This window comes from Strongylocentrotus purpuratus, unplaced genomic scaffold, assembly GCF_000002235.5.
Source record: "Strongylocentrotus purpuratus isolate Spur 01 unplaced genomic scaffold, Spur_5.0 spur5_scaffold_1, whole genome shotgun sequence".
NCBI classification, from domain to species: Eukaryota; Metazoa; Echinodermata; class Echinoidea; order Camarodonta; family Strongylocentrotidae; genus Strongylocentrotus; species Strongylocentrotus purpuratus.
In genome coordinates, this window is record NW_022145594.1 from 30,940,174 (window position 1) to 30,960,567 (window position 20,394).

A 20,394-nucleotide genomic window follows, 5' to 3' on the forward strand; every position below is an offset into this window, starting at 1 on the left:
CACTATATTTTATAACTCCTGTATACTTATATAATTTTTGGTGTCAGAGTTATTTACATCAGCGTATTTTCATTTTCATTTTCATTTTCATCATCAACATCATCCCCAACACCAGTTTTTGGTTTTAATTTTTGGTGATCACCACATGCCCCCTCCCCCCGGCTTACCTTTCCCCCGAGCTATCACGCTATCAAGCAATAGCTTAATGTAATTAATATCCCATCTTTTTCTGCAACTTTCTAAATGAATAATACTTGGTATTGCTTTATCAGTTAAATTATGTTTTTGTTAAAAATTATTTTGTTTACAGTGCAGTGCGGCCCAGAAAAACAAAACCAAGAATTATCATAACTTAATCACGATTACAATTAACAAATGACACATATTTGTAAAGCTTAGATCCTCCTCTTTCATTTGATGCATATTTCATGCATGAGTGATGAAAATAAATTTAAAGAAACGGTACCAAAAAGTCATTTGGCGGACGGTATCTGAATGTCAAAGAGAAAATCACATTTCTAGAAAGTCCATTTTTTCCCTTTCATATGACACCTCAATCAGTAAAGATGAGCTAGGAATAACAAAGATCTGTTTATTTAAATGCTTGCATTTCCATAAAATTTGTATTAAACAAATTCCCTTTCACTGGCTTGCTGGCTGCCTGCCGAAGCAACAAACAGAATTGACAAAAGACTTAACTCCGTTTCGTTGATGATCAGCCAAAGACAAAAAAAGGTTTTGAATCAGCCGCTTTTTTCACCAAGACTACATCTGGTTCCACTCACACCAGAAAAGCAATACAAGGCATAGACCAAAAGCTTCAGTCTCTCTATATCGTCGGTTGTTCCACTGAGACTACGTCTGGCTCCACTAGACCTTCGATTATAGAGACTGAAGTTCGTCCTATGGGGACTGTATGGAACAATTGGTTCGGTTTGGCCGGACCGAGATGAATGAGATATGCAACAAGATTTTCACTCTTTACATCCTCATAAATGCTGCAATATTGCAATAATTAGAGTCTAGATCTATATTAAAAAATTTAAAATAACATATTGGTCTATATAGCTTATTTGACTTACGATCTATAGCTTGCTCATTTAGATCCTAAATTAATGATTAATCCGAGAAAGTCTCGTAGTCAGATAACTTCGTTGTCAGCCATCTTGGTTTTAGTTGATGAATATTCATTTTTTCTTTTCGAACGTCCAATAGCTACCGTACATACGTACGAGTCAGCCCGGCTTGACCAACGAACTCCCACGAAACGAGTGCTCTGATTGGACATTGGCTACGTTTTGGTAGGTTGACCCAAAAATATATCGGCCGCTGGGTCATGTCATTACTAGTTTGAGTGCATGAACGTACTATTTCATTGTTCTGAGACGATAATGGGATAACTCATATAGAGTAAGTCCGTAAATTTCTCATTTTAAAATAGTACATAAAAATGTAATTGTGGCTGCCGCCAGAATTTGTCATTAGTATTTTTAATTTTTGTTCATAGCACCACCTATTTTACATGTGCATCGCCCTTTAAGTAATTTCTCTTTGTTACTTAAGAAAGATTTACAGCGCATGCCTAGCGCGGGTCAATGTCAATTAAAGGCCTACAAACACATTTTTAGTACGCACGAGAAAATAGTTCCATACATTCAAGCATAAGAAATAAGTTATTATCATTAATTATGTACTGAAATGTAAAGTAATGTTCATTGAAATGCGAATAACATTAGTAAATTCTGTCAAAACTAAATCGTTGGTCGTTTTAAGTAAAATTCCAGTTGGACAAATTATTTGATATCCGTGTGCCGATAAGTTCGGTGAACGCGTTGACCCTTGGCTTTTCTGAATTACGACCTGGCCCAAGCAATACGTGTTTTGTGGGGTCTTCAAGAAACGCCAAAGTTTCAAGGTATATTTTGCTGCCCAAGGATGGAAAAGTCCTGCCAACGAGGTATGTTATGGCAGAAATGTATTTAGAACAATTTCATATTACTTACATGATCTATCAGTTTGTAATTTTGATACATTATAAGTGTTTTTTCATGTTGTGATTAGTAGCGTTCAGTGAGCTAGTTTTCCACACACGTGAGATTGTTTACATCTAACGCTAAATTATGGAAAGCCATTTGAATATTTCATGTTTGAGTAATTATTCATGAATAAGAATTCTCTGTAAATCAGTAGCATATAAAACTTGCTTTTATATTCATAGTCTTAACTAGTATGCTCTTAATGCATGTTTATCAAATTTCTCGTAAGAGACTTGTAGCTCATATCATAAATGTTTTATCATGAACCCTTTTTATACTCATTCTGACAAATCATATCTGTATGAACAACTCTCGTTAAGAACATCTATCTGGTTTATCAACTCTTTAAATTGACAAGTAATCTGTATATTTACTTGTGTACATATATTTGTATCTTTCGCACGGTATTTATTATTCTGTGCTATTTTATACTTTTTATGTTCACAGTTTTCACGGCACTGTTCATCACTGTTACTTTGTTTTGACAATCGTTAAGTCAAATAAAGACATTCGTCACCAGAAAATGAACATCCGTTTCAACGTTGAGTTATTTTGATCCTGCGGCAGCAACAGTGAAAACTCGGATGGACATGACACCTGAGAAATCCATAATTGGATCAACTACTCAAGCCAAATATTTGATGTGATGTCTGGAACTGCATTCGTCCTCACCTGGCCACTAAGGAAGCTGACGAGGAACTCGGCAAGACACGGGCAATCAAACGGCTTGGAGGTTGATCATCGCTCAAGGATGTCAGGTTCATTTTCATCAAAATAATTGAAGATTGAAATCAAAGAAAGAACACTAGAACATTTATATGCGATTGAAATTTCTCGTTTGGAAACTTAAGCAATAAACAAGCTAAAGATTGATTTAGGCTTGCATATCAACTTCTCGAGAGAATTTCAGATTTAAAACCTTTAAGATCTCTAACAGAGTCTTGGTTCGTATCCCAGAATTGTAACAGCTATTTATTCTGATTTGTTTGGATAACGTAATTTAAAACAACATAAGACTTGATTCCCTTATGATGTTTGGGATTTAAATTTTCAGCTAAGATTATAATTTTCTTAAAATACTTATCTAACGAGTGGAGATAAGTTTACAGAATTTGTTATGTGTATGTAACATCTCATCAAGAATAACCTTGTGTGTGCACTTATAGATGATTTTGAGACAAAATAACATGATCAAGTTCATTTGAAAGGATATTTTTTTTATTAAGATTGAAAAAATTTCTAAACTAAAAAGAAACTGATTACCGATAGTGTTTTCCTTTAAGAACAAGGGAACAAAAGGTCATAATAATTTGAAATTGATTAGAAATCGGGTTACCTTGTTGATATTGGAATTGATTTGGATTCATGATAATATCATTAATTCTATGCTACGTTTGATATTTTTATTATTTCAAAGCTTGAATGTATCGAATTGTATGTCCTGCGTAGCGCTGTGTTTTTATCGTGCCCGAATTGAGATTTGGGTTAAAGCAGTTATCTTTGCTATTTGTTATCAGCTACTGCCATTTGCTGTTACCAGCCCACTCCCACACGCCCATTTCTATTTCACTTCCAAACTTTGATTCAAATTCAAACTTCAAATTTCGGTCAAGATTATTTAAATTTGATCTCAAATACTGATTTTCTCGTTGGTTTATTTACCTCAAAAATATATCGTTCAATATGGAAGGGCAACAACCAACTGAAAATAACTTGACTACTGACTCGACTAACTTACCTCCTGAAACACTTCGCCGCTCCACTCGTCCTGTCAAATTGACAGAGAAAGCATTGCAGAATAAAGAAGACGACCTTCAAGGTAAGTTTTTTGTTGAACATATAGATTTGCATTCGATCATACAATCTACTCGAAATAGCTTATTGTCTCAAAACATTGATGGTGATAGCTTAGCAGTGAATAAGCTTGACATTACTGCTAGGCTCAATTCTTTGAAGGAGATATTTGTTGAGCTAAAAAGGCTCAATGAAGACTCCATTGATGATGAGGTTATTGAGGCAATGGATGAATCTTCTATTTCTGTTCGTAATATCTTATCGGATATTGATAAGGTATCCAACATGTCTTCTTCTAGACAACCATCAATTCGGTTGGCGCACTCAACACAATCACGACTCTCGAGGACATCTTCCAGATCGTCACGACGAGTTGCAGTCGCAGCAGAAGCCGCTGCATTACAAGAAGAGCTTACAGCCCAGAAGCTTCAAAATGAACGGGAAAAGGAGCTCGAAAGAATGGAACTTGAGGAAGAAATGAGGAGGAAGCAAGTAGTTTTCAAAATGTCCGAGCTGAAAAGACAACTAGAAGAGGAAAGACTACAAGGCAAGCTCAAGGCACAAGAAGCAATTATGAGAGTCTACGATGAAGAAGATGGAACCAGCACAGTCTCTTCTTCATCCTCGCGTGGAGGTAAAACTGTTGTCAAAAAGATCGAAGATCAGCCAAATCCAACTGATGTGATCCCAAGGGCATCTCCCAAGTTAGAAAGCAAATTGATTGATGAACCAGCCTCCATCGTGTCACAGCAAGCGCAAGTAGTGCTTGATCCCCAAGCTCCGATGTTCCAGCCAAGATCACCAGTTTTAGATCTCGCTGATGCCTTGGCTCAGAGTCGTCTACCCGTTCCGGAGCCGCCAATATTCACTGGAGACCCACTCCAATATCCAGATTGGGTGTCGGCTTTCACTACTCTGGTAGAGCGAAGAGGCATCCCTCCTGGTGAAAAAATTCACTACCTTCGAAGGTATCTTGGTGGTCCAGCAAAGGAGGCAGTCAGTGGCTACTTTCTCATGAGGTCAGAAAATGCATTTGAGCAAGCAAAGAGCACCCTTCAAAAGAGGTTTGGCAATCCATTTGCTATTGCTGAAGCCTTTCGGACAAAGTTGGATGTGTGGCCCAAGATAACCAGCAAGGATCACAATGGGCTGCAGCGGTTTGCAGACTTCCTTCAACAGTGTCTGGTAGCCAAGGCTGAGATTGTCGATCTCAACATTCTGGATGATATACGAGAGATCAACCGAATGGTTGCTCGACTACCAGATCATATCGTCCATAGATGGAATCGCTCGGTGGCACAGACAAAAAGGGAGCGACTTTGTTATCCTAGGTTTGCTGACTTCGTTTCTTTCATTGGGAACGAAGCAGACATTGCTAATGATCCTCTGCTCACTGTGGATGTTGGCAAGACTAGAGAGAGAAAACAGGAAACCGCAGTCTCAAAACGGGTAACCCTCTCTACGTCTGGCTCAACTTCACAGAAGCAATGTCTGTTGTGCAAGAGACAAAATCATTCCCTGAATGACTGTCGGGAATTCCTTCGGAAAGACATGTCCCAGAGAAAGGATTTCATCAAAAATGAAAGACTTTGCTATGGCTGTCTTGAAAAAGGCCATATGTCTAAATATTGCCAAAGCAGACTGGTCTGCAAGAAGTGCAGTAAAAGGCATCCAAGCTGCCTTCATGAGGACCAAAGAGATTCGAACAAGGCCAACTTGGCATCAAGCCAACCGAAGGAAGCTCAAACCGCATCGACCTCAAATCCTCAAGCTGTAACGCACAAAGTACAAGGCGATGAACGTAGTGACCTTACATCAATGATTGTGCCTGTGTACCTTTCTAGTACAGAGAGGCCTGACAAGGAGGTTCTAGTGTATGCACTATTAGACTCCATGTCAAACACCACCTTCCTTTCCGAAGATGTCGGCCAAGACCTGGATGTACAATCCCAGCCTGCCACATTGTCGTTGACAACTTTGACAGATGAGATATCGATCTCAACCTTCAAGTATGACAATCTTCGTGTCAGAGGTTTTTATTCCTCGGAGAAAATCCGTCTACCCTCCACATTTACTAGGCAGTCTATCCCTCTGGACGACAGTCATATCCCGACTCCAGAAACTGCCTCCAAGTGGCCTCATCTCGTGTGTGTGCAGGATATGATAGCGCCAAAACAAGACTGTCCTGTCGGTCTTCTGATTGGCTACAATTGTGCACAGGCCCTTGCTCCTCTGACGTCAGTCCGAGGCCAAAATGGTGAGCCGTATGCTGTCCAAACAGACCTTGGTTGGAGTATTGTTGGAGGTCAGTCTGACTTGTCCAACAGCTTCGATTCGTTTGGCCACACATACAGGACAGTCAGCATGAAGGTAGAGGCCCCGATCGATATCAAGAAGGTGACATTCGCTTACCAGTCTCCCTTAAAGGAAGCGACTGCATCGGATTTCCTTCAGCTCATGGAAAGGGACTTCCAAGAAGCTGAACAAGCTGATGCAATGTCACAAAATGACAAAAAATTCATTCAAGTTGTCACCGAAGGTTTACGCCAGAGAGAGGATGGGTTCTATGAGATGCCTCTTCCATTCAAGAAAGGACCGCCATCTCTTCCGAACAATCGACAGGCTGCTTTGGGTCGATTAGCAGGTCTCAAGAAACAGTTCCTGAAGAAACCTGAATATCACAGTCACTACAAGGTATTCATGAAGGAGATCTTGGCACGCGGTGATGCAGAGATGGTCGGTGATAGTAGTGACAAAGGCTTGTGGTATATTCCTCACCATGGGGTATATCACCCTAAGAAGCCTGGCAAGGTCAGGGTTGTATTCGATTGTAGCGCCAGGTATCTTGGGACAAGCCTCAATGACCATCTCCTGCAAGGCCCTGACTTGATTAATCCTCTCATCGGTGTCCTGTTGAGATTTCGCCAAGGTCCTGTGGCATTCATGTGCGATGTGGAGAAGATGTACCACCAGTTTAAGGTTGCAGATCCACATCAAAACTATCTGCGTTTCTTGTGGTGGGAGGATGGGGATCTCTCCAAGACCCCAGTAGATCATAGGATGAAGGTCCACCTCTTTGGGGCAACCTCATCTCCGGGCTGTGCCAACTTTGGCTTAAAACAGATTGCGGAGGACCACAAGAAACTCGGTGACCGTGCAGCCAACTTCCTCAAGAGGAACTTTTATGTCGATGATGGCCTAAAAAGCATGTCTTCTGAACAGGAAGCAGCTGTGCTAATCAAGGACGCAACTCAAATGTGTGCTAAAGGCAATCTACGTCTGCACAAATTTGTGTGCAATAGCAAGGACGTAACCAGCACCATTCCAAAATCGGAACGTGCCACTGTCACGAATGCAAGTGTTCAGCTAGGTGAACAAACCTCACCAATCGAAAGAGCTCTTGGGCTTCAGTGGTGCGTCAGTTCTGATGAGTTCTGCTTCCGACTTACTCTGAAGGATCAACCCCTCACTCGACGAGGTATTCTAGCTACAGTTGCGTCTGTATATGATCCCCTTGGTCTCATTGCACCAGTTGTCCTTGCTGGCAGAATGATTCTGCAGGAAATGTGCAAACAAAAGATGGATTGGGATCATCCCGTTCCTGACTATCTTCGGACAAGATGGGAAATATGGAGACAGGAGATCCTGAAGCTAGAAACTGCAAAGATTCCTCGCTGCTTCCAGCCCAAAGATTTCGGAGAGGCTGAGGAAGTGGAATTGCACCACTTCTCAGATGCCTCATTATCTGGATATGGACAATGTTCATATGTCAGATTACGAAATCAAAGGGGACAAGTCCACTGCTCTCTTGCCATGGCAAAGGCGAGAGTAGCACCGCTCAAGCAGTCTACCGTCCCCAGACTGGAGCTTCAGGCAGCAACCTTATCTGCCAAGGTTGCAAAAATACTGAATAAGGAGCTAGACTACAGCTCAGTCAAGAATATCTTCTGGACCGACTCCAAGGTTGTTCTGGGTTACCTGTACAACCAGTCTAAGCGCTTCCACATGTTCGTTGCGAACAGAGTGGATTGTATTCTGAGAACCACAAGTTGTAGTCAGTGGAATTATGTTACTAGCGGTGATAATCCAGCTGACTACGCATCACGTGGACTGACAACAGAGGAACTTCTTTCGTCAAACTGGTTAGGAGGACCAGACTTCCTTTGGGAAAGTGAAGTTGCTAAGCAAGATGTCACACTAGAGGTTTCTCCTGACGACGTTGAAGTGAAGTCTTCGACAGTACATACAGTAATGTCAAAGACCAAGATTTCAACCTTTACGTCATTTGAAGATAGGTTGAACCGCTTCGCCATGTTGGACAGCGCTATTAGAGCGGTAGCTGTACTAGTGAGGTGTTGTTACAGGCGCAAGGGACATGACATAGATGATGTTGAGATCAAAAGAGTCGCTGAGAGAAATCTCCTGCATGCTGTCCAGAAAGAAGCCTTCTGTGATGAAAGACAGCAAATCAAATCTGACAAACATGCTGTGTCAAAATCTAGCCGCCTGAGTCAATTATATCCATTTCTTGACAAACAAGACCTCCTACGGGTGGGAGGACGCATGAAGAGGTCTGAAATGGTGTATGGAGTTAAGCACCCTATTATCCTTCCGAAGGGTAGTAGACTTTCCATGCTTGTCGCACTTCACTATCATGCGAAGATTTCTCACCAAGGTAGAAATATGACCATCAACGCAATCAGATCAAGTGGATACTGGATCATCGGTTGCAGAAGCATTGTCTCATCTCTGATCGGCACATGCACCCATTGCATTAGACTAAGAGGCAAGTTGGGTGGACAGAAGATGGCTGACCTTCCATGTGAACGACTTGAGCCATCGCCCCCTTTCACTTATTGCGGTCTGGACTGTTTTGGTCCATTTGTAATCAAAGAAGGGCGCAAAGAGCTCAAGCGCTATGGCCTCATCCTGACATGCATGGCAATGAGAGCCATTCATGTGGAAGTATTGGATGACATGTCATCCGATGCATTCATCAACGGACTGAGATGTTTCATTGCTATTCGAGGAAACGTAAGGCGGATTCAGTGTGACCAGGGCTCCAATTTTGTTGGAGCCAAGCATGAACTGAAACAAGCTCTCCGTGAGATGGATGCGGACGATGTCGCCCGCAATCTTCTGGAGCAGAACTGTGAGTTCAAAATGAATCCTCCTTCCTCTAGCCATATGGGAGGTGTATGGGAGAGACAAATCAGAAATGTGCGCAATGTTCTCAATGGATTATTGGAACAGTGCGGAACGCAGTTGAATGTCTCCTCTCTACGGACATTTCTCTATGAGGCCATGGCTATCGTAAACAGCCGTCCATTGAGTGTGGATAACCTGGAAAGTCCTGATGGTCCTCTTCCGTTGACTCCCAATCATGTTCTGACCATGAAATCCGGTCTTATACTGCCTCCACCTGGAAGCTTTGAAAGGGAGGACATCTATCTCCGCAAAAGATGGCGTCGAGTCCAATACTTGACACAGTTTTTCTGGACACGATGGCAGAAGGAGTACCTGCACACGCTTCAACCAAGAAAAACTTGGACTGAAAAGAAGACCAATGTGCACGTAGACGACATAGTACTCTTGAAAGATGAAGCCATTTGTCGGACAGATTGGAGAGTTGCGAGAGTCATGGAAACAATGTCCAGTGATGATGGTCTAGTCCGGAAGGTGCGACTTCTCATGGCGACCCCAGACTTGGACAAAAAAGGTAAGCCAGTAAATAAGAGGACAACTCTTGAAAGGCCAGTACACAAACTGGTAGTTTTGATCCGCAGCACCGACAAGGCGATTGAAGACTAAGCTTGACTTTAATAGCTGACATTCACTTTTACCCAGACAAATGGCTTTGACTAACCTGGACTTTCATCCTGCCCTGACATTCTAAGAAATATTTTCTCAATTTGGGGAAGACCATTTGTATTTATAAATTTTGCAAGTCGGTCAATTCCTTGTTTTGTTTCAAATAGATAGTTTTGTTGTTTGAAAAATCAGTTAGATGATTTGGGTGGGAGTGTGGCTGCCGCCAGAATTTGTCATTAGTATTTTTAATTTTTGTTCATAGCACCACCTATTTTACATGTGCATCGCCCTTTAAGTAATTTCTCTTTGTTACTTAAGAAAGATTTACAGCGCATGCCTAGCGCGGGTCAATGTCAATTAAAGGCCTACAAACACATTTTTAGTACGCACGAGAAAATAGTTCCATACATTCAAGCATAAGAAATAAGTTATTATCATTAATTATGTACTGAAATGTAAAGTAATGTTCATTGAAATGCGAATAACATTAGTAAATTCTGTCAAAACTAAATCGTTGGTCGTTTTAAGTAAAATTCCAGTTGGACAAATTATTTGATATCCGTGTGCCGATAAGTTCGGTGAACGCGTTGACCCTTGGCTTTTCTGAATTACGACCTGGCCCAAGCAATACGTGTTTTGTGGGGTCTTCAAGAAACGCCAAAGTTTCAAGGTATATTTTGCTGCCCAAGGATGGAAAAGTCCTGCCAACGAGGTATGTTATGGCAGAAATGTATTTAGAACAATTTCATATTACTTACATGATCTATCAGTTTGTAATTTTGATACATTATAAGTGTTTTTTCATGTTGTGATTAGTAGCGTTCAGTGAGCTAGTTTTCCACACACGTGAGATTGTTTACATCTAACGCTAAATTATGGAAAGCCATTTGAATATTTCATGTTTGAGTAATTATTCATGAATAAGAATTCTCTGTAAATCAGTAGCATATAAAACTTGCTTTTATATTCATAGTCTTAACTAGTATGCTCTTAATGCATGTTTATCAAATTTCTCGTAAGAGACTTGTAGCTCATATCATAAATGTTTTATCATGAACCCTTTTTATACTCATTCTGACAAATCATATCTGTATGAACAACTCTCGTTAAGAACATCTATCTGGTTTATCAACTCTTTAAATTGACAAGTAATCTGTATATTTACTTGTGTACATATATTTGTATCTTTCGCACGGTATTTATTATTCTGTGCTATTTTATACTTTTTATGTTCACAGTTTTCACGGCACTGTTCATCGCTGTTACTTTGTTTTGACAATCGTTAAGTCAAATAAAGACATTCGTCACCAGAAAATGAACATCCGTTTCAACGTTGAGTTATTTTGATCCTGCGGCAGCAACAGTAATTACTCCAGATAGGAATATACAAATACATAGTATTTTTCTATCTGCTTTATGGATCAGAAACTTAGATCTAAATAAAGAAAATTGGGGGAGAAAATGTCGTGAGCCAACATTACAAAAAGATGTCCAGAATTGGCTATAGATTACCCCCACGCCGGTACGACATCGCTGGCGTACCGTCTGTATATGGGGAATGTCAACAAATGTCAGTTTTATTAAAGAAATTACCCATATCAGACGGTTATTTCTGTCTATACAAGGCAAAGCAAAGACACCAAATTACTAAGTTATAACTAGACCGAATTTTCCGCCTCTTTCGTTCGTTAGCTTCTTATTGGGGTAGGGTCGGCTCTCTCTTTAGAGACGGAAACCGTTCATACGCATTCCCTTGCTAACGCCACGGCCATTTCAGGCCATATTTTTATGCCCCGAAAATCCCCCCAAATGTCATTTTACCTCGTGCATGTACTATTGTAAATTAGGCCTAGACCCTCTAGGCTATAATAAATCGGTTCCACTTACCAACTAGACTGAAATCCCGGGGGGGGGGGGTACTCAGATTATAGTCGGACGGGGGTGTGCGGCTGAGACCTCCGAACCCATACCCACATCCAAGGGTCCTTTTGCTGAAATAGGTACCCATGTCTAAGGATTTTTTGTCAAAAATGGACCCATGTCTAAGGATTTCAAACTTCAAATATTACATTTTTTAAGCTGTAATAATAATACACTCCAGCAAAGCATATGGAGAGTCAACGCTAATGCATATTGACCTATAACACTGCACTACGCGTTAATAGGCAGCATTTAAATACATGAATAGTCAATACACTTATAACACAGAGATGCACACAATCATGCCGATGCGGCTGATCGGCAAGTTCGACAGTGGACTCACAATTTGATTTTTTAAATTATTCTTTCTAACATCGGAAAGTTAAAAAATGTATATTACTGCTATTTAGATCTTATTGATTGTTACTAAAGTATCGATTTTCAGTGAAATTGGTTGAGTTTTACACAGTGGTGTTTGAAATGTTGAGAATCAATACTAATAGCACAGCTTTTAATACACAGCCAGGATAGTAATACACCTATGTGTGTAATAATACAATGGCCAATAATTTTGCAGTTTCTCGATAAAGTTCTTTATAAGTAAACTGTACCATACTACATGTAGTTTACAAGTAGTTTACACACATGAAGATGAAAACACCATGCAACATAATAATACTGTGCTAGCACCTCTAGCATCTGTTTTAATTGAAGGACTTTTCCTGTTAACGTACCCGTACACGAGCTCTCAAGCATTGGCTATATAGCTCCCTGCTTGAGCCCCGCTGCTGCCCGGCTGCTCGGCAGAGGGTACGCAGGGTATAGCTGCCGATCTTTCAGCGTGCGAAGCGCTACAAGTTTCCGGGAGTACAACCCCTATACGGGCGGATACCATACCTAGCGCGCATTGCGGCCGTACGAGTACCCGGTATAGAGCCCATGGGGTCCTGATATATGTGGTACCCCGGGATCTAGTTGAGTTTACAAGCTATGTACGTACACCCACTGACTTAGAGGTCAGTGCGTACACCTCGTACACTGGAAATGCAATCACCGAAGGGTCCATTTATTTAGAGATGGGAGAGATTTAGGCATTTTCAATGTAGGAGAAAATCCCTAAATCCCGGAGAAAATGAGGGAGAAAAGAGGGGAGAGGAATAAATGAGGATTTTTTTAATGAAAAGGGGACCCATGTCTAAGGATCTTTCCTGAAAAAGTCACCCTTCTGAGCGGCACATCCCCGTATACCCAATATACGTGAGTACCCCCCCCCCCCGGAGTGAAATAATCTGTTTAATTGTCCCTTTTTAGGAAATTATGGGTCAAAATCGGAATCCATGGTGAAAAGTCAAGAGCCTTCTAGCAGATTCTCTGACGTTTCATTAGATTATTAAAGAAAGAAGACTATTCGTTGGACCGTTCTAGACTCTTAATCCTTGTTTGAATTAAGTTCCCCTTCCTCTGCGCGTAGCGCGGAAGCTCTGACGTTTCATTAGATTATTAAAGGTTAAAGATGATTCGATGTACTATTCTCGACTCTTTATACTAAATGTTTGAATCAACTTCCCCTTCCTCCGCGCATAGCGCGGAAGCTTTACCGTTTCATTAAATTATTAGAGAAGGAAGACGATTCGTTGTATCGTGTCCTTGTCTGAATTCGGTTTTTCCCTTCTCGCGCAAAGCGCGTAAGCTTTCACGTTTCATTAAATTATTAGAAAAAGAAGACGATTCGTTGAATCGTGTACTTTGACGTTACATTTAAGTATAACTCTTAATCCTAGTCTGAATTCAGTTGCCCCCCCCCCCTCCCGAGCAAAGCGCGGAAGCTTTGCCGTTTCACTAAATTATTAGAGAAAGAAGACTATTCGTTGTACTGTTCTATATTTTAATCCTTGTCTGAATTTAGTTTCCCCACATGATGTACGTATGGAACGTTCGTTCGCAAATCTTTGCATGTACAACCCGAGTGGTGGGTAGCATGTTATTTCCCGGCAGTGCTTGTCCCAATAGCTTCTGGAAAGGATTTGTTCACTACTGTTAGTGATAACGGCCACTAATTAGGCCCATTAGTGACTATACAAAATATATGCTCTTCCTGGCTATTTGGGAATGTGTCATTTTGCAACAGAAATGGAGAAACGCGAATTTTGTTGTAAATCATGTGATATCACGAACATTTATAAATCACTTGTATGAAATTGAAAATAAGTCATGATTGGATTTTATTTAGGGGGCCCCTAGCCCCCCCCCCATCAGTACACCAGTGACATAGGCCTACATCAGCTTTTCAATGAAACTAAAATAAGTTGTGAGATAATAATCTTTCTCAAAAAATGAAAAATGTTTTAGGAAATATCAGGAAATAAAATGCCGAGTGAAAAGATACAAAGATACAAAGATACAATGACGTGAATTTTAAGAAGGGTTAACGGAAACAACACAACAACTAGTGAACTATCTTATAAGTCATACTAATGTCCGAAAATCTTCCTCCCTGTCTCCGATCTCATCACGAATTCGTCACAGAGTTCGTCTATGTTTACACTGTCCAGGATTGTCTGATGTGCATTGCAGATTGCTACTTTTGCGCTTAACATTTAGCTCGTTGTTTTTTAACGCTGCGTCTTTGCATTTGGCGCACTGCATTTCTATGATGCTGTTGATTGAACAAATTGAATAAATTCATCAATTTCTGATGAAGCCGTATGAGTGAATATTCAATTAATTCTTGTCTCATATACGGTTGTCTCAGTTAATTTTTGTATGTATTATGGAAATGAGAAAGCAAAATGTGTATATTGATGGTCATCTTGCGAGTAATCGACACCCATGCCCCTAAAGTAAAACGTTCACTCCTTATCTATTGCTCTGCGTACAATTTCTTTGGATCCGGGTATCGGCTGATTCGGCTCCGTTTAAAGTCAACAGAGCTGATTGGAACGCAAATACTTGCTTTAATTACAAGACATGCTTTTTTAATAGACTCCTCAACTATGTTTTTTTTACCACTGTGCCAATCTTAGATGATTTATTTGACAAATTGTATAATTTTGTCGTATCTTTTGTCTAATATTATGTTATCGAATTTGTATGTATTGCATATTCATTTGAACTTGTTATATTATGTGGAAAATGAAAGAAACCTTGAAGCCTTAAAACTCAATCAACTGAAGTCACTATCTATGTGTACATTGCCCATTATGTACGAAGATTAGGTTAGTATTCGAAGGGTATCTAGGCACAGGAATGGTTACCATGCTCTCTCTCTCTCTTTCTCTCTCTCTCTATCACTCTCCCCCTCTCTCTCTCTCCCCCTTTAATATATTCTCTTTTCTTTTTCACTGAGCATCAAGGTGCCTTTATTTACATTTCACATAATTCTATTTAAGTAGTCTTTAAACGGCGTCTCACCAATCAAGAAAGTAAAGAAAAAACACATTTTCAATCGTCCAACTTATTATAACAAACGTCAAACTGCAGTGGGGCTGTTAAAATGTCTTTGGGCAAACTTATCAGAAACGGTTTTTCAATTCATGTGACAGCGACCCTGTTTAAATTGGGGGAGTTTGAAGAGTTTCAAGCTCATGTCAAGCGTGGCAACATGATGAACAAATATCAACTACACGACAAAGCCGCATCCAGGATGGGAAAGAGCCTAAGGAGGAGACTATCAACTAGTTATATGACAAAATACTTTGTAAAATTGTCCTTCAAATCTACCCCTGATCACATTTTTAAAACAACTTCCAACATCCGAGTTCAGAAAACCCGCAATCAACAATTTAGTTGATGAGTATTTCTAATAATTTACGATTACCAACAACGTACTTTTAAAAACCTCAGGAGGTGGAAAAAAAAACACGATCGCATGCCAACTACTTTCGAAAATCAACCTAAGGCACTTTCAATATATTACCTTATGCGTCCCCTATTGTGATGTCATAATTAGCATCCTCATCATCACCATTAACATGATCATTATTATTATCATCACCATCATCATCATCATCACATCGTCATCATCGTCGTCACCATCACCATCACCATTATTGGCATCATCATAATTATCATCATCATCATCATAATTAGCATCATCACCATCACCATCAAAATTATCATCATCATCCTCATCACCATCATCGTCACCATCATCATTATCATCATCATCATCATCACCATCACCATCATCGTCACCATCACCATCATCACCATCATCATCATTATCATCATCATCATCATCACCATCATAATTAGCATCATCACCATCACCATCAAAATTAGCATCATCAAGTATTATAATCCGAAGTAGTATCGTCATTATCACCATTATCATGATCATAGCAATTACCGTCATTATCATCATTATCATCACCACCACCACCCCCACCACCACCACCACCATCATCACCATCATCATCATCGTAATCTTTCTCATACCCTCTCTTTCCAAATATTACAATCCTCTTCCTCCACCCTTATTTCATGCCCCCCCCCCCATCCCCCCTCTATCTCGATCGCTAATTGCTTGCCGTTTCTGTAGTATAAATCAAACACACTGTATTAAAAAAGACAAGCGTTATAAATATGCGTATGAAACTGTATAGTATTACCAAGCACACCTTTTATTTTTGGACAGTATATTATCGCAGCAGGAGAATTTATCACAAATAGTGTACAAAAGAAAAGGGTGGAAGGAGAGAATTTGTAATTTCACTCATATCTGATTTGATTCGATGTCAAATTTGTATCGGTCAGGTAATGCCTTTCTAACACAAACTTTTCTTGAATAGCCACGTGTGATGGGCATGAAATAGTTAATTGCCATTCTAAATCTTGTTCAGATATATTATGATGCGGCAAAACCTTTTTTCTTTGCTGATGTCGAGTCTAATATGTTTCGCATTTCTGTTTCTTATAACACAGAGCTCAGTGAAGACGTGCAGGATCTGGTTTGTATGCAGTTGCCATTTATTTACACATTAAAAAAAGGCGGTCTATACGGCGTCATATCTGTGGCATAATTTATTTGTCGTGCAAAACCTTCTTCAGGCAAAGATGAAGATGAGAAAACAAATGAAAAGTTCAATTTTAAAAATGTATATGTTTTATTCCCCCCATCATTTTATTTGTATTTTTGCATAGATCTACTCGGTTCCATTCACTAGATCAAAACTTCAAAAAAGGTGCATGTTAATTTCAGAGAGTAAAATAAGCCAAGCCAACCAATGAAGCTATGGCTTTCAAATATCTATTTCAGGTTTATTTCCAAGCATGTTACATTCACGTATTCATGGCTTTCCTTTGGAACTGACCAATCAGAAAGCAGGATGAGTAATGACACATCTGACCTTAGATTTTCACTGAATTCAAGCTGATTTGCTGCAATAAGAACTTTACGAATGGTAAATCAAAAACAAACAAAAACACAGGGCATCATTGCACAAACCCATCTTCCATACAAGTTCAGCAACATCCCATCAAAATATGAAAGCGTTTCAATGAGAGGCTGACGAATTTGTACTTAAGATGGTTTTGTGAAACGATGCCTAGATTCCTAACAAGTTTTACATTTATAATCATTATTTTCATGCAACGGAATTCTTGACAGAGCAATAGAGAAATAGATTGAAGTATATTCTGGTAATGTAGTAGAAGTAGGAAACTTTGTTATCCATCAAATATTGGATATTGGAAATCATTGTGAATATCTGTGTTTAACATTATGTAAATTAATAAAGTTCTGTATATGTATGTAAATAGCTCTTTTTGTGAAAATACATAGATGAGCACCATGTAATAAGTAGTTCTTTGTACATCTGTTGTAAAGTGTGAATAAAAAGCCTATTTGAAAAAAGTAACAAACCCAACATCCTTTGTGTGGTAATTTTCTACTTGAAGCCATTACACTCAACTCATCCAGTAGTATCTTTTGACATTCAGATTACACTTATATGCAGGGTTCCAACGGTCATGGAGAAACTCATAAAAAATTCATAAAAAATAACTTTTTTTGGAAAGTCATAGAAAAAGGAAAAACAATGTCCCAAAGTCGTGGAATGTCATGGAAATTGATCGTGGGTGTGGGCCTTCCGGTTAGAACTTACAAATTTGTATGCCGCTTGGATGCCGCAATGAACCCACATCGAAATGGTACTTATCTGGATATCAAAAAAGGCAAGATGGGTCATAGAAAGTTATTAGGTGATACGTAACGAAGTCTACGTATCACCTATTGATTTCGTCAAGATTTTTATTAGGTGATACGTAACGAAGTCTACGTATCACCTATTGATTTCGTCAAGATTTTTCTTATTATTCTTCTTCCTATTATTCTTCCTCGATTTTGTTCGCAGGATATCTCAAGACTGAATAAAGCCATTGTCATGAAACTTTCAATGATGATAGATCTTAGTCTAACTTAGAACTGCGTGACTTTTCAAAGACTCAAAGTTATCGTGACGTCATCCAGGCGCCATTTTGTGAAAATCAACTAGTGATCATATCTTCATAACGGAAAGTTATTTTTCATTCATATTTATCATGAATAAGATCAATATCCGTCGGGTCAATTTGAGGTCAATAAATGCGCGCAAAAATGCGCGTACGCGTAGGCGCGCGCGTTAATGCGCGCGTAAAATTTTAAATTGCTCAAAATCGTCTTAAATTTTTTTTGCATACGTTTCAGGCCATTATAAGCATTTCATAAAAAATCACGCAAAACACGCATTTTTGGACGTTTTCGTTCGTCACGGCCGAACGAAAAATAATTTCTCCGCAAAAGCTTTTGACCGAATATTCCTCATATTTTTCCGGAAAATTTGATACCATGTTTAGCTCTCTATCACTATTAAAAACGGAATGAGCGTCCGTTCAAGATAACCGTCCGTACGCGCGATTTTTGTAATACATTGCATATATGGGCAAAAACATGCCTATAAAAAGTCCATTGGGATGAATAGGGATTGCCAATTTTTTTCTTCATATTTAGATAGAGTATGAGTCGGAGGTATGATTTCATATCTCATTTGGCCATTAAGTACATCTTAACGTCATCATAATGGCCTTGGAAGTCAAAAATACAAAATTGCATATTATGACGTCATTGTATTTGTGGAAAATGTAGTGTATTTCTCTCAATATTCATCGATTCTCTTTGAAATGTCGAGATGTTGTAGATAAGGCAATTCTCTACAAGATCACTTTTCACTAAGTTTCATTTTAATGAGGTCATCATAGTACAAAATTCAATTAAAGGCCACATGTCAGAATTTTCGTCATTTGCGTGTTATGTCTATGGAAGGTGAATTTCGTTCACATCATGAATCTACATGACATTCATCTATGAGCACTATCTATCTTATGTGTCCTCTGTTTTCTCCCAAATTGGGGTATGTTATAGCTGAGACCATGGGCTATAAAAACGGTGTACTTTGTTTTTTAATCAGATGTTGGGATCATGTCGGAATTTTCAATCGAAAGTTGAAATTGCAAATTTTGAGGGAATCATTAAGTGATACGTATCATTAGGTGATACGTAACGAAGTCTACGTATCACCTATTGATTTCGTCAAGATTTTTAGGTGATACGTAACGAAGTCAACGTATCACCTATTGATTTCGTCAAGATTTTTATTATTTATTTATTATTATTCTTCCTCGAATTTGTTCGCAGGATATCTCAAGACTGAATAAAGCCATTGTTATGAATCTTTCAATGATGATAGATCTTAGTCTAACTTAGAACTGTGTGACTTTTCAAAGACTCAAAATCATCGTGACGTCATCCAGGCGCCATTTTGTGAAAATCAACTTATGATCATATCTTCATAACGGAAAGTAATTTTTCATTCATATTTATCATGATTAAGATTAATATCCGTCCGGTCAATTTTAGGTAAATAAACGTGCGCAAACGCGCGCGTACGCGTTCGTGCGCGCGTTAATGCGCGCGCAAAAATTTAAAATGCTCAAAATCGTTTTAGATTTTTTTTGCATACGTTTCAGGCCATTATAAGCATTTCGCAAAAAAATCGCGCACACGCACATACGTGCGCGTTTCCGCGCGTACTGGCATTTTGCAACATAGAATCGCCGAATTTTCTCTATCATCATATTTGGCACAATTTTCCAAGCATTTTGATAACTTTTTCACCTTTAAATAACGCAATGAGCGTCCGTCAAAGTTGGCAGCACGCGCGGATCTGCGTTATCTTTATCCACAATACATGGGCAAAAACATGCCTATACAAAATTCATTGTAACTCTTCAGAATAGATAGAAACTCCCAATATTTTTTCATATGTGGATAGATTTTGAAAAGGAAATATGATTTCATGTCTCATTTTACCATCAATTAACTCATGATGTCATCATAATGGCCTCCGAACTCAAAATTTAAATTTGCATATTATGACGTTTGCATATTTTTGAAAAATTGATTGTATCTCTGTAAATATTGATTAATTTTCTTTCAAATTTCGATATGTTCTAGCTGAAACAATTCTCTACAAATATAGTGTCCACAATTTTTCATTTTGACAAAGGCATCATGGCGTATTTTTGCAATTAAAGGAGGCATGTCAATTTTTCACATTTTGCGTGTATTCTCTATGGGACATGACTTTTTCTCAAAACTGGATTCTACTTTCCTGTCTTTCACGAGCAAAATCTCCGTTGTCTTAGCTTAGTTTTTGCTGAGCTTCGAATATGTTGTAGCTGAGACAATAATCTATCACACGTGTGCCTTTCATTTTTCGATCAGATGCCGGGATTATGCTCATATTTCACTTGCAAAGTAGGATTTGAGAATTCCATTTCCCGTTTACGTGTAATC

General features: G+C 39.1%; 1 protein-coding gene across 1 annotated transcript; it reads left to right on the forward strand.

Annotated features, from left to right (window-relative positions):
* Positions 1-1,463: 1,463 nt before the first annotated feature.
* Positions 1,464-10,960, forward strand: LOC115921321. Its single transcript, XM_030978683.1, has 3 exons — positions 1,464-1,957; positions 2,484-10,353; positions 10,880-10,960. The coding sequence occupies exon 2, from the start codon at positions 3,720-3,722 to the stop codon at positions 9,639-9,641; it is 5,922 nt and encodes a 1,973-aa protein (XP_030834543.1). The 5' UTR covers positions 1,464-1,957; positions 2,484-3,719; the 3' UTR covers positions 9,642-10,353; positions 10,880-10,960.
* Positions 10,961-20,394: the final 9,434 nt, after the last annotated feature.

What these genes read in the sequence shown, in the direction of transcription:
- LOC115921321 (XM_030978683.1), top strand. Translation starts at nt 3,720, where the DNA reads ATGGAAGGGCAACAACCAACTGAAAATAACTTGACTACTGACTCGACT.